We start from the raw sequence: 13,667 nt of genomic DNA, 5'->3' as shown, positions 1-13,667 counted from the left end.
AGCGAACGGTCGTTCTGACAACCCAAAACTTAAGTACAACAGCTTTTGCGAGGTCAATCGCAGACATAAGCTAGTGCATCCATGTGTGCCTTAAAATGTGCATATTTGGTGCTAGGCAGAATACCCATGCTCCATCCACTGGTACAGCCCATTGTTATGTGTCATGTGACTATCGCACCAATTTTATAGAATAGTGCCTAGAACATATGCGTGTAATGCCTATTTGTGACATCATTCACATGCATAAGCGCGCCTATTCTAGAAATTAGTGTGCCCAGGAGATCACGTAATGTCTAGAGCAGGAGTGGAGGCTGCTGACTTGGTTCTTTCATCTCTGCACCAAATCGACCACATACCCTGCATATTTTTCTTGCAAGAAACAAGTAAAGTTTCTTTCTCTTTTGCTGTGCTTGTTGGCTCGAAGCTGTGAAGGTTTGGAGGATTTCTTTGAAGGGTTAAACAAACATGGATAAAGGTGAGCTGGTCGGAATTGTGTATCTGGATTTTCAAAAGGCGTTTGACAATGTACCTCATGAAAGACTCCAGAGGAAACTGGAGAGTAATGGAATAGGAGGTAGTATCCTACTGTGGATTAAAAACTGTTTATAAGTTAGAAGACAGAAAGTAGGGTTAAATGGTCAGTATTCTCAAAGGAGAAGGGTAGATAGTGAGGTTCCCCAGGGGTCTGTGCTGGGACCGCTGCTTTTTAACATATTTATAAATAATCTAGAGATGGGAGTAACTAGTGAGGTAATTAAATTTGCTGACGACACAAAGTTATTCAAAGTTGTTAAATCGCAAGAAGATTATGAAAAATTACAAGAGGGCCTTTCGAGACTGAGAGACTGGGCAGCTAAATGGCAGATGACGTTTAATGTGAGCAAGTGCAAAGTGATGCCTGTGGGAAAGAGGAATCTGAAATATAGCTACAAAATGCAAGGTTCCACATTAGACGTCACTGACCAGGAACGGGATCTAAGCAACGGTGATGAAGCATTAAAACCCTCTGCTCAGTGTGCGGTGGCGGCTAAGAAAACAAATAGAATGTTAGGTATTATTAGGGAAGGAATGGAAAACAAAAATGAGGACGTTATATTGCTTTGTATTGTTCCCTGGTGTGACCGCACTTCGAATATTGTATTCAATCTGGTCAGCGCATCTGTAAAATGATATAGTGGAATTAGAAAAGGTACAGAGAAGGGCAACAAAAAATTATAAAGGGATGGAATGACTTCCCTATGAGGAAAGGCTAAAGCTGCTAGGGCTCTTCAGCTTGGAGAAAAAGGCGGCTGAGGGGAGATAGAGGTCTATAAAATAATGAGTTGAAATGAAACAGGTAGCCGTGAATCGCTTGTTTACTCTTTCCAAAATACTAGGACTAGGGGACATGCAATGAAGCTACAAAGTAGTAAATTTAAACAAATCTGAGAAAAATTTTCTTCACTCACGTGTAATTAAACTCTGGAATTGTTGTCAGAGAATGTGGGTAAGGTATACACATATGAGTTTATCTGTTGGCCGGATGGATGGACCATGCAGGTCTTTTTCTGCCGTCATCTACTATGTTGTCAGAGAATGTAATAAAGCAGTTAGCTTAGATGGTTTAAAAAGGTGTTGGATGGCTTCCTAAAGGACAAGTCCATAGACATTATTAAAATGACTGGAGGAAAATCCACTTGCTTATTTCTAGGATAAGCAGTTTAAAATGTATTGTACTTTTTTGGGTTCTTGCCAGGTACTGTGACCTGGATTGCTGTGTTAGAAACAGGATGCTGGGATTGATGGACTTTCGATCTGTCCTAGTATGGCAACTATTTATGTACTTATGATTTTGCTTTTGCAATGGCATCAAGATTGACCTGCAAGGCTCCGGAATAAATCATGAATAGCTGAAGCTAAGATGGTGGCTCAGTCAGCCCTCCGTTTCTTTTGATATGTTCTGAATGGTCTAAGGAGATAGTGTCAGAAGTGCGAGCTGCAGTGGAAGCTGCGTTTGATACCAAACTACAGCAGCTACATGACAGAATTGAGGCTGCTCATGAACATTTGGATAATATGGATTTGGAGTTTGATGTGCAACATTGCATGGGAGCACTGGAATCTGGGGCTCAGAGGGCATCGAACGATATGAACAGCTTTGCCCTCAGCATCCATCAGATGGAACACAAGATGGACGATATGGAGGGCATAGCCTAGTGCAATTACCTGTGCCTGGTTGTCTATTCTGAATCCTTGAAGGATGAAGATTTGGTGAAAACCCTAGAGATTTGGCTACCCCAATTTTTTGCACTTGGCATCTGTTGAGGATACTTTTAAAATTGAATGGGCCTGTCGGCTAGGCTCTGAGACAGTTGCCAGCTGATTTTCGAAAGTGATCGCCGCCCATCTTCCAACACAAATCGAGAGATGGGCGGCAATCGCCCAAATCGGCATAATCGAAAGCCAATTTTGGGCAGCTTCAACTGTGTTCTGTCGCGGGGGCCGGTGAAAGTTGAAAGGGGGCGTGTCGCATGGTAGCGAAGGCAGGACGGGGGCGTGCGTTGAGATGGCCGGCTTCGCCGCGATAATGGAAAAAAGAAAGCCGGCCGTCAGGAGAATTTAGTCCGTTTTATTTGGACCCTTTTTTTAGGTCCAAGGCCCAAAAAAGTGCCCCAACTGACCAGATGACCACCGGAGGGAAGCGGTGATCACCTCCCCTTATTCCCCCAGTGGTCACCACTCCCCTCCCACACAAAAAAAAAAAAAATCAGACATTTTTTGCCAGCCTGTATGCCAGCCTCAAATGTCATACCCAGCTCCCTGACAGCAATATGCAGGTCCCTGGAGCAGTTTGTAGTGGGTGCAGTACACTTGAGGCAGGTGGACCCAGGCCCTCCCCCCCTCCTATCTGTTACACTTGTGCTGGTAAATAGGAGCCCCCCAAAACCCACAATAATCACATGTAGGTGCCCCCCCTTCCACCCCTTAGGGCTATGGTAATAGTGTAGAGTTGTGGACAATGGGTTTGGGGGGGGATTTTGGGGTGCTCAGCACACAAGGTAAGGGAGCTATGCACCTGGGAGCAATTTGTGAAGTCACTGCAGTGCCCCTAGAGTGCCCGGTTAGTGTCCTGGCATGTCAGGGGGGCTAGTGCACTAGAAATGCTGGCTCCTCCCACACCCAAATGCCTTACATTTCGTCGGATTTGACATGGCCGGCTCCAGTTTCCATTATGGCTGAAAATCGGAGTCGGCCATCTCATCTAACCCCGGCGAGCGATTTGGCTGGCGCCCATATTTCGAAAATACACTTGGCTCCGCCTCTTCGTGGAGCTGGCCCAGAAGATGGCCGCCCATCAATTTGGCCGGCGCCGTTCAATTATGCCCCTCTTGGTCATGCATGTTCTAGGGTGTTTGTTTTTCGTGTATTGCATCTGGTGTACAAATGAGGTATCCTGAAAGCCTTTCATGGTGGGCACTATTTGGATTATGATAAAGTCTCATATTTTCAGGATTGTACCACTAAAGTGCACACTCAGCAAAAACCTTTTGCTCACTTATGTACTGAACTTTATATTCTGAAGATTTTGTTTGCCTTGCTTACCGTGACTGGATTCTGTATGATAGTCAAACTCATTTTTTCACCTGTGTGGAGGCAGCGAAAACGTTTATTCAAACTCTCCCAGCCAGTATAGGAACTTAGGTAGTTGCTTCTGTGGGCTTTGGATCTGCAAGTAGTTTTCGTTGGTTTAGAAAATGTGTTCTTTTTTTTTTTTATGTATTTTGCCAGAGCACATTAGGACTTTTTTATATTGTATTTTACTCATGTTTCTTGTGTAAGTTTGTTTTACTTTGATCAGGATATGTGGTTCAATATTTTGTTTTACAGGTTACCTGGGGTTGGCCATTTTAAGGTGGGGGTCAGCAGGGGGTGTTCACATGTCAGATCCCATAGGACAGTATTTTTCTTGGGTTGGGTAGGGGATTGGGAGGGAGCGTGGGGGATAGTATGGGAGGTTGGGGAGAAAAATGGAAATCTGGGATGACAGAAAAAAAATCATATATGGTTTTCACTGATTTTTGGAAGTATATACTTGATTTCTTGCTTGCTGAATTTGTCATCAATAAAAACATTTTTTAAAAATTAATGTGCCCAATTGGTGCCTAAATTTAGGCACCCTTTATAGAGTGGCCCTTAATGCCACTAAAAAGGGATTTAGCTCATACCATTTTCAGTCATAGTTCAAGGTTAGTTACCTTCAGGCACATTAGGTATTTTTCTGTCCTCGGAAGGCTTACAATCTAACACCCCCCCCCCCCCTCTTTTTGGCTGCCGGTGCGGTAATGCAGACACATCCCATTCAAAGTGAATGGGCTGTGTTGGCATTACTACATGGCTTTGTAAAAGGGGGGGGGGGTAAGTTTGTACCTGAAGCATTATAGGGCCCTTTTACTAAATCGTAGCACATGTTAATGGACCTTAACATGTACTACGCCATGTGGCCCATAGATATAGTGCACACTAATGCTGCGCATTCTAAAGTCCATTAGCACACACTAAGCTTTAATAAAAGGGCCCCTAAGTGACTTACCCAAGATCATGAGAAGCCTCAGTGAGATTTGAATCAAACTTCCCTGGGTCTCAGTCCACTGCTTCAACCATTAGGCTACTCCTTCAGTCCTCCAAATCATCTTTTGAATTACTTATAAGGCTTTCCTTTAGGTGACCTAGAGGTACTTGGATCAACATTTCATTTGTGCAAACAACCATAGTTTGGGAAAAATAGAATTTGCGGGGCCACTGGCTCATACAGAGAAGCCAAATACTAGTTCTAAGTAGTTTTTCATTTAATTTTAAACCACAGGGACTTCAGAATTCCAATGTGCTCCTTTAAGTTAGGTTTGAGAAATAATTGTCTTTAATCGGTTGATATTATCCAAAGCTTGAAATAGATGCATAGATAATTAATTACCCTAATCCTATTGAGCCCATACCAAGTTCTTCATATATGATTTTATAGCCCTTTTCTACCCTTCCAGCCGAAGGTCATTCCAAATGCTGTATGTAGAATTTGTCGGAAGAGTAAAGAATCCGGCAAGAAAGGAAGGCCTGAAATGATTATACACTGCTCTCAATGTGACAACGGTGGTAAGTAATACATGATGTTAAATAGTGTATGTCTTTATATTTTTTTGTTGTTTTTTATTTTGTAAGTAGACTAGTCATTCTGCAACAGCCTATAAGGAGAGCATGACTTTTTTTTTTCAGGTTTACTAATACTTGATATACTGCTAATAGCCTAGTAAAGGTAGAAAAATAGAAGAATAGAGTAGAGATCAAACGTACGTAATAAAATATAAATTGAGGGAGGAATAGAGGAAGGTTCCAAATCCTGAGGTGTAACCCCTGGCATCCCTGATTCCAGTCACTATGGTAAGTTACTGTCCAAAAACATTCTGAAATAAATACATTTTGAGGCCACTTAAGCAACGGGAAAAAAGTGTCAAGTCTAAGATACAGCGGAAGACTGTTCCGAAGTAAGGATCCTATTACTGTAATATAGTATAATGGATGGTATGAAGTTTAATGCATTTTTAAAAGAAGGCAAACTGGGACATTTTAGTAGATCAAAGTAGCCTCAAGGGGGAGTTTGGTATTAAGAGCTTAGGGGCCCTTGTACTAAGCTGCATTAGGTACTAATGTGCACCTAATGTAGCAAAAAACTGAGTATCATGGGATGCACTCAGGTGTACTACAGTAACTGCTGTCTGTGCACACTAACTGTGCACTAAAAAGGATTTCTTCTTTTAGGGGCGCCCAAGATTTTCTGAGGACGTCCTCGCAGGACGTCCCAGCAAAGGGGCGGGGAAACCCATATTATCGAAACAAGATGGGCATCCATTTTTCGTTTTGATAATACGGTCGGGGACGCCCAAATCTTGAAATTTAGGTCATCCCTAGAGATGGTCGTCCTTAGACTTGGTCATTTCTGATTTTCGGCGATAATGGAAACTAAGGACGCCCATCTCAGAAACGACCAAATGCAAGCCCTTTGGTTGTGGGAGGAGCCAGCATTCGTAGTGCACTGGTCCCCCTGACATGCCAGGACACCAACCGGGCACCCTAGGGGGCACTGCAGTGGACTTAGAAAAGCTCCCAGGTACATAGCTCCCTTACCTTGTGTGCTGAGCCCCCCCCCCAACCCCCCCCCCCCCAAAAAAAAACCCCCACTCCCCACAACTGTACACCACTACCGTAGCCCTTATGGGTGAAGGGGGTTACCTAGATGTGGGTACAGTGTTTTATTTAGTGTATTTTTTTCCCTGAAAAGAAGAAACCGTATCTTAAATAGACAAAGTTAAACCTATTTATCTTTGGCTCTGATTTCATGAACAAAAATAATATTCAGAATTTTTCTGCTAAACAAAAACTGACAATATAAACAGGGGAACCCAAAAGTAGTAAACAAAATATGAGTTTCTAGTCAAAGAATCACTGATACAGTCAAGGACTAGAAGTTTACTTACAGTGCTCAAAAATATTTTAAATCAAAACATTCCAAAAAATACACAAAGTAAATAATAGGAATCTTCAGGAAGGAAAAAACTGTGTGCTCAAATTCCATACTGACTATAGATACAACAAGTTGGTAATTCAAACATCATCATTCCACATGGAAAACCATCCAAAACTTATTTATATTTTATAGTGGCTATCAAAATTCATAATAATCAACTTTTTTTTCTCTCAACCTGGCCAAAGATCTAAAAAGAATTGTTCAAAAAATTGGCTATCAAACAAGGAAGCAATCACCATCCAGGAATATACCATGCTCTTTTATTACATGCATGTATTTTTGTCTCCACCCATTCTCCACACATTTTTGCCAACAATGGACAAGTTTTTAAAAGCTGTTGTGAAAGGACTGCATATTTGTCTTTTTCAACCAGTTGCTCACAGTACTTCCCACCAATTGAATCGAACAGATACCCCTGAAGGTATTCCTTCAATTTCAGAAAAAGATGGAAATCAAATGGTGGATAGGGTAAGATTGAGGTACCCATCTTTGCGATTGCCTCTGTGGTGTTTTCATGCTGTATGAGACCTAGCATTATTATGTTGCAACAGAATGTCCTTCTTCTGCTTCCACACTCTTCTCAATAGTTATTTCAGGGTTGCAAAGTAGCGTTCTGAATTGATAGTTTCTACCAAGTTCAAGGATATCCATGTGAACACACCATCTATGTCCAAAAAGACTGTAACCATGATTTTTCCTGCAGAAGGTTGTATTTTAAATTTTTTCTCATAAGTGAACCTTTGTGATGGTAAATGTCATGGCCCTGATCATGTCTCACACTGCCAGGAAGTGCCATGGCTCCTCCTTGGTCCACGGACTTCTCCTTCGGCACTGTATGCTGGCTACTGTGCTCCAGGACATTCTTCTGGACTTGCAGGCTGCCCCCCCTCCCCGCCAGACCCTCTTGACGCTGGCCTCCACGGGCTCCCTTAGCTGCATGCACACGCTGTGAAGCTTCATTTAAAGGGCCCTTGGTGGGAGTTCTTTCGGACACCCTCTGATGATATCACAGACTGGGGCCTTATAAGGAATCTGAAGATGAATCTCACAAAGCTATCTGCCATTCATGACTGGCTTCTCCCCAAGGGTCGACAGACCTTATAAACTTTCCTGGGCTTTGCGAACTACTATCATCAGTTTATTCATGATTACTGTACTATCGCTGTGCCCCTTACTGCTCTAATTCAGAAAAAAGCTAACACTCAGGATAGGCCTGAAGAGGCAATACTAGCATTTGACCTCTTGAAAGAAGCCTACACTGCAGCCCCGTGCTCCGCCATCCTGATCCTGAGAAGCCCTTCTTTGTAGAAGTCGATGGTTCCTGCTTAGGGGTTGGGGCCATTCTATCTCAATCTGACACCAAGGGTAAATTAGTACTTTGTTCCTGTTTTTCAAATAATTTTTTGCCTGTGGAGAGGAATTATACTATTGGAGATCAGGAGCTCTCATCCATCAAGATGGCATTGGAAGAGTGGCTGAAGAAAAAAGTAGAGGTTCACACCTTCCACAAAATCACCAAGGAGAACGAATGCAGAGTGAAGAAAATCCAATCCAAGAAACCAGTCAAAACTCACAGAATGAAAACTCCAAATAGAATCTACTGGTGCGCCACATTTAAGGAAGGATGTGCGTGACTTTGTAATCTTGTGCCCCAACTGTTCCCATCCTGTGTCTTCCCATATGGGTAATCATGGACTGATTCTCTAAGATAGCCCACTTTATTCCTCTACCTGGACTACTTTCTGTACCTGTGCTGGTCCAGCATTTCTTCAAGGAAATGTTTCATTTACATGGCTTACCAGAGACCATTATCTCCAACCGTGGAGTTCAGTTCATGTCCCGATTCTGGCGAAACCTTTGTAGGACTTTACAGATTAGTTAGACTTTTCATCAGGCTATCATCCTCAACCAATGGCCAGACTGAGAAGGTCACCAGATCTTCTTCTTACACACCTGTATTTCCTCTCAGCATAATGACTGGTCTCAGCTGTTGCCATGGACGAAATTGTGATATAACAACCATGTGAGTTAGTCTTCCAGCGTTTCTCCCTTCCAAATTGTGTTTGGGCAACATCCAAAGGTAACCTCTGCCCATATCCCAAACATCTTCCGTACCAGCCGCTGAATGTACTGCTAGGTCTCTCTCTAACCTCTGGAGGAATGCGAGGCAGTTGGATAAGAGACGATCTGCTCCGCAACTTTGTCCTAGGGATCTGGTTTGCTTATCTTCTACCAGGTTCACTCCCTGATTCATTATCCAGCAGGTTGGACCAGTCCCATATCAACATCTTCCATGTGTCCCTCCTTAAGCCCCTTGTACTAAGATGGGAAAGCGGAGCTCCTCCCACACCAGCTTACATTGCTGCAGACCTGAACACTGAGTAAGAGATTCAGGATGTCCTTGACTCTAGGAAAGTGCAAGGCAGACTCCAGTACCTTATTGCCTGGAAGGAGTACGGACCCAAAGAGAACTTTTAGGAACCGGCAAGCCAGGTCCATGCTCCATTGCTCCTAAGAAGGTTCCTTTGCCTGTTTCCCCATAAACCCAGACCTGGACTTTGGGAAGGAGGTACTATCACAGCCACAGCATTGCCTCATGCCAAAATTCACCTCCTGGGTTCCTGGACTGCTCCTTCATCGTGGCAGGCTGGCCACACTGCTCCTTCCGGTGATCTGGGGCATTCTTCTGTTTTTGCAAACTCCCCCACCTCCCCACTGAGCCGTGCACCGCTGGGTCCCTTAGCCGTGTGTACGTGCCATGAAGCTTCATTTAAAGGGCCTTTGGCAGAAGTTCTTCCGAATGCCCCTTGATGACATCACATTCTGAGGACTTATAAGGAATCTGAAGATGCCCCTGCACTGCCTCACAACAGGTCCCTTGGCTTCTGCCTAGTGTGACTCTGGTTCTAGCGCCTGTCTCCAGTCCTGCTTCCATATTGTCCGCAAGTCCCGTCTCCAGTCCTGCTTCCATATTGTCCGCAAGTCCCGTCTCCAGTCCTGCTTCCAGCTTGTCCGCAAGCCCCGTCTCCAGTCCTGTTTCCAGCTTGTCCGCAAGCCCCGTCTCTAGTCCTGCTTCCAGCTTGTCCGCAAGCCCCGTCTCCAGTCCTGCCTCCAGCTTGTCCGCAAGCCCCGTCTCCAGTTCTGCCTCCAGCCTGCCCGCTAGTCCCGTCTCCAGTCCTGCCTCCAGCCTGTCTGCAAGTCCCGTCTCCAGTCCTGCCTCCAGCCTGTCCGCAAGTCCCGTCTCCAGTCCTGCTTCTAACCTGTTCGTCAGTCCTGCTTCCTGCCTATTTGCCAGTTCTGTCTCCAATTCTTGTCTCTAGTCCGCCAGCCTGCCTGACCTTCTTTATTCCACCTGTCTTGTCTCCAGCCAGCCTACCCTCTTAGTGATTCTTTGAGCATTCTAGCCCTGATCTTGACCTGGGTGTGACTTGCCTGCTGCCATTTGGGGCCTACCCAACCTCTGGGTTGGTTAGGCAGCGTAAATTTGGCTACGGCCTAAGGGTTCATCCTTCCTGGTTTGTAACAGCAAAATGGCAGTGCTTGACTCCTAGTGGTGAATTGAGACACACAACTGGAGCCAGTCAAGCAAATAGGGAACTGCTGCTAACAGCTCGGTGCCTCACACCCCAAAGGTAAGTTGGGGGGTGTGGAGGTATTAGAGAGTCTGGGGTTCACTAGGGCCACCAGGGGGAGCTCTTTGCAAGGTGGAGGTCGGAAAAGCCCACTTGAACCAACAGGGAAATGCTTGAAAGGGGGTTGGGAAATGGATGGCCAGGGCTCACTGAGCCAGCAAGGAAGCCTACCAAAGTGGATCATCTGAAGTGAACAGCCGCACTTCAACTCAGATGATCCTTTTCTTTCCTTAATGATTGTTTCCATCTTTCTTTTCTCCTTCTTTTATCTCCCCTTTTCCATCACTTTCCTTCCTCCTACTCTTATCCTTCCCTCTTATCTCTCTCCTCTCTCTCAACTTTCCCCTTCTTAGCACTCTTTCTCTCATCCTCTTATTTCTCCAGACACATCCTCACCTGAGGCATTCTGTTCCTCAATCTCCACCCTTCCCGATATTCAGACCGTGAGAGATAGCCGGGCTGCCTCCTGCGATCCGAGCTAAACCCGGATATTCAATGCCAGGCCATTTTCAGTGACCAGCATTGAATATCGGGGGTTGTTTTGGCTGGTTTGAAGATAACCAGCTATGTCGATATTTGGTTTGCCGGTGGTCAAATATGACCGCCAAACCCAGTTTAAAAATCGGTGGATAGCCAGTTATATCGCGTCATGTAACTGGTTATCTGCCAGCCACTAACTGTGGATATTCAGCGGAGGATAGCCAGTTATCCCCTGCTGAATATTGGCGTATAGCTGGTTAAGTGCTATTTACCCGGTCAGCCTCCATTCTCACCAGTTAAATAGTGCTGAATATCGGGCGGACACTGTCTCTCTCCCTTGCCAGACACCGAAGCAACACAAAACCCTGCAAATGGACACTCACCATGCCATGCCAGGACTAAGTCCAAGAACAACCAAGCGTACCATACCATGTCAGTACCAAGTCCAAGAACTGAAACTGTACCAACTGTACCTGTGAAAGAACCTATAAGTTAACATAATCCCTCACCTTAGTTGCACATGGAAAACACAGAATACCACCTAGTAAAGAATAAGAAGTTATAAATTAGAAATATACAATGAAAAAATGGAAATGGAATCAGGAAAACTCAAGAAACCTGACTCTCTGAGCTATGGAGCATTGAAGAATGAGAAAAAGAAATGCATTTCCTCGTGTACAGAACAAATACATCAAATGCACATTTTCCAAACCTACACATTTTTTCTAGTAAATATTCAGCCAGCAGCAGCCAGCGTTATTTTTAAGCACTGACTGCTACTGATTAAATTTGACCTGAATATTCAGTGCTGATCCATGTTCGGGCACCAGAATTAAATATCCAAGTATGACCAGACATTTTGTGGCCACCAGAACTTATACAAGTCCTGCTGAATATGCAGCCTAATGGTTAGTGCAATGGTCTGAGAACTAGGGGAACTGGGTTCAATTTCCACTTCGGCTTCTTGTGACTCTTGGCAAGTCACCTAACCCTCCATTGCCCAGGTACAAAATAAGTAGCTGTATATATATTAGGTAGACCACTTTGATTGTAACCACAAAAAGGCAGCATATGAAATCCCATCCCCTTTCCCTTTCAATATTCTAGCAAGTCTAACACTAGAGGTTGTGGCAGCCAGTTTGCGACCATATGCAGCATGGGCAGGAGTGATTGGGGTTTGCTGCTGCTCAGCCTACCCTCCTACACCACTAGGGATATTAAGGTAGACCTGGGGGGGGAGGGCTACAGGTGACTGGGTGGAGGTTATTTAGGAGCGTGAAGCATATCAGGGGCTGCTCTTGTGAAGGGGGTGGGGGGTCATGAGGGGGCTGCTCTTGTGAGGGGGGGTTGGGGTAGACTTTTGTTGGGAAAGGCCAGTGCTCTTGGGGGGTGTCAGGAGGAGCCCATGCTCTTGGGAGGGTTGGGAAGGGTTTGGGGTTTTTCAGGGGGGGGGGGGTGATGGGACAACAGAGGATGAATCAGGCCACACTAGCCAGATATTCAGTGTCAGCACTCTCATAGATAAGTGGCTAAAGTTAAGAAAGCCTTTTGTGCAGTCCTATCTGGTCACTTAGCCATGCAGGAATCGGAACTGAATAGCACTGGTACCTGTATACCTCTCGGCTCCTCTTTGAGTCCACTGCCAGAACACCCCTCCATTGGCTGGATTTGATCTTTATGGTCTGAACCAATATTCAGCAGCTCTGCACGCTGCTGAGTACAATTAAACCAGGTAGGAGCCTCTCCTGCCAGTTAAATCAGTTTGAATATTGACCCCCTTCTACCTTTGTTGTTTGACCATTTTATTTTTCCAGTTGGGTTGGTCTCAGTCCCTCTTTTACACTTCCATTTGTTGGTGCGCTCTTAAATTCTTTTCCTGGATCTCATTTCTGTTTTCTGTTTCTTCACTGTCCTTCCCTTTCTCCCTTAACATTTGTCTCTGACATTGACATTTCTTTTTAATCTTTTTTTCCTCCATTTCTCTCACCTGCCTTTTGATTATTGGGGAAGCCACTGCTTGCCCTGGGATTGGTAGCATGGAATGTTGCTACTATTTGGGTTTCTGCCAGGTAATTGTGACCTAGATTGGCCGCTGTTGGAACAGGATACTGAGCTAGATGGACCATTGGTCTGGCCCAGTATGGCTATTCTTATGATCTACTTATAATTAGATATCATTCCTTCTCCTCCTCTCTTCCATCTTCAACCGCCCTCTTTTCACCTTTCTCTTCCATACCAGCTTACCACTTTGTACACTTACTTTCCTTGTCCTTTCATTTCCACCTGACTCTTATTCCTTTCCTAGCCTCCTATTCCCCCTGTCTTTCACTTGCAAGCTCCCATTTCCTTTCTGTGTACTCATCCCTTCTTTAGCCTCATCTACTGCTGCCTTTCATCTCCTCACCAACTCCTTCTCTGTCACTTATTTCTATCCATCTCCAGCCCCTTTATGTCTTTACTCCTTATCCAGACTCCCATTCCCCCTTTCACTTCTCCATTTCCATCCTCTCTCACCTCCTTCAAAGACCTGTCCCCTTTCTTTGTCTCTCACCCTCTTCACAGCTCCTTGCCTTTTAATGCAGCATCCAGCGTCCCTGTCTCTCCCCAATTTTTAGCATCTAATCACCTACTTCTTTACTTATACAATTTCACCCTGCCTGCTTCCAGCATACAATTTCTCCGTCTCCTTCCCCCTACAAAGTTTCTGTCCTCCTCTTCCTTCTTACTCTCAGCATACCCCCTTTTCCCAGCCCCAGCTGTTGCATCAGCCTCCAGAATTCTCCTCTCAGCCCCAGTCCCTTTTTCTAAAATCATCCCATTCTCCAAAGTTTGCCCACAGCCCCAGCATATATCAGCATTAGCCCCTTTCTTCCATTCTCAGTATCTGCCAGAGTTAACTCCCAGTACCTTTCTTCCCTTAGCACCCTGACCAGTCAGGACCAGTGGGTTGTTCCCATCAACCAGCAGATGGCGGCAGAGGCCAAAGACTTGTGGGCTCT

At 44.9% G+C, this 13,667-nt stretch overlaps 1 protein-coding gene across 1 annotated transcript in view; it reads left to right on the top strand.

Moving 5' to 3' along the window:
* Positions 1-4,801: 4,801 nt before the first annotated feature.
* Positions 4,802-13,667, top strand: part of LOC115464237 (PHD finger protein 10-like) — a 33,241-nt gene continuing 24,375 nt past the window's right edge. The window contains exon 1 of the mRNA XM_030194637.1: positions 4,802-5,127. Coding sequence (XP_030050497.1) covers positions 5,094-5,127 — 34 coding nt within the window. The 5' untranslated portion in view covers positions 4,802-5,093. The remainder of the gene's footprint in view (positions 5,128-13,667) is intronic.

This window comes from Microcaecilia unicolor, chromosome 3 (genome assembly GCF_901765095.1).
Source record: "Microcaecilia unicolor chromosome 3, aMicUni1.1, whole genome shotgun sequence".
NCBI classification, from domain to species: Eukaryota; Metazoa; Chordata; class Amphibia; order Gymnophiona; family Siphonopidae; genus Microcaecilia; species Microcaecilia unicolor.
Note: the sequence above shows the minus strand (reverse complement) of the source record. Positions and strands in the feature narration are given on the sequence as shown.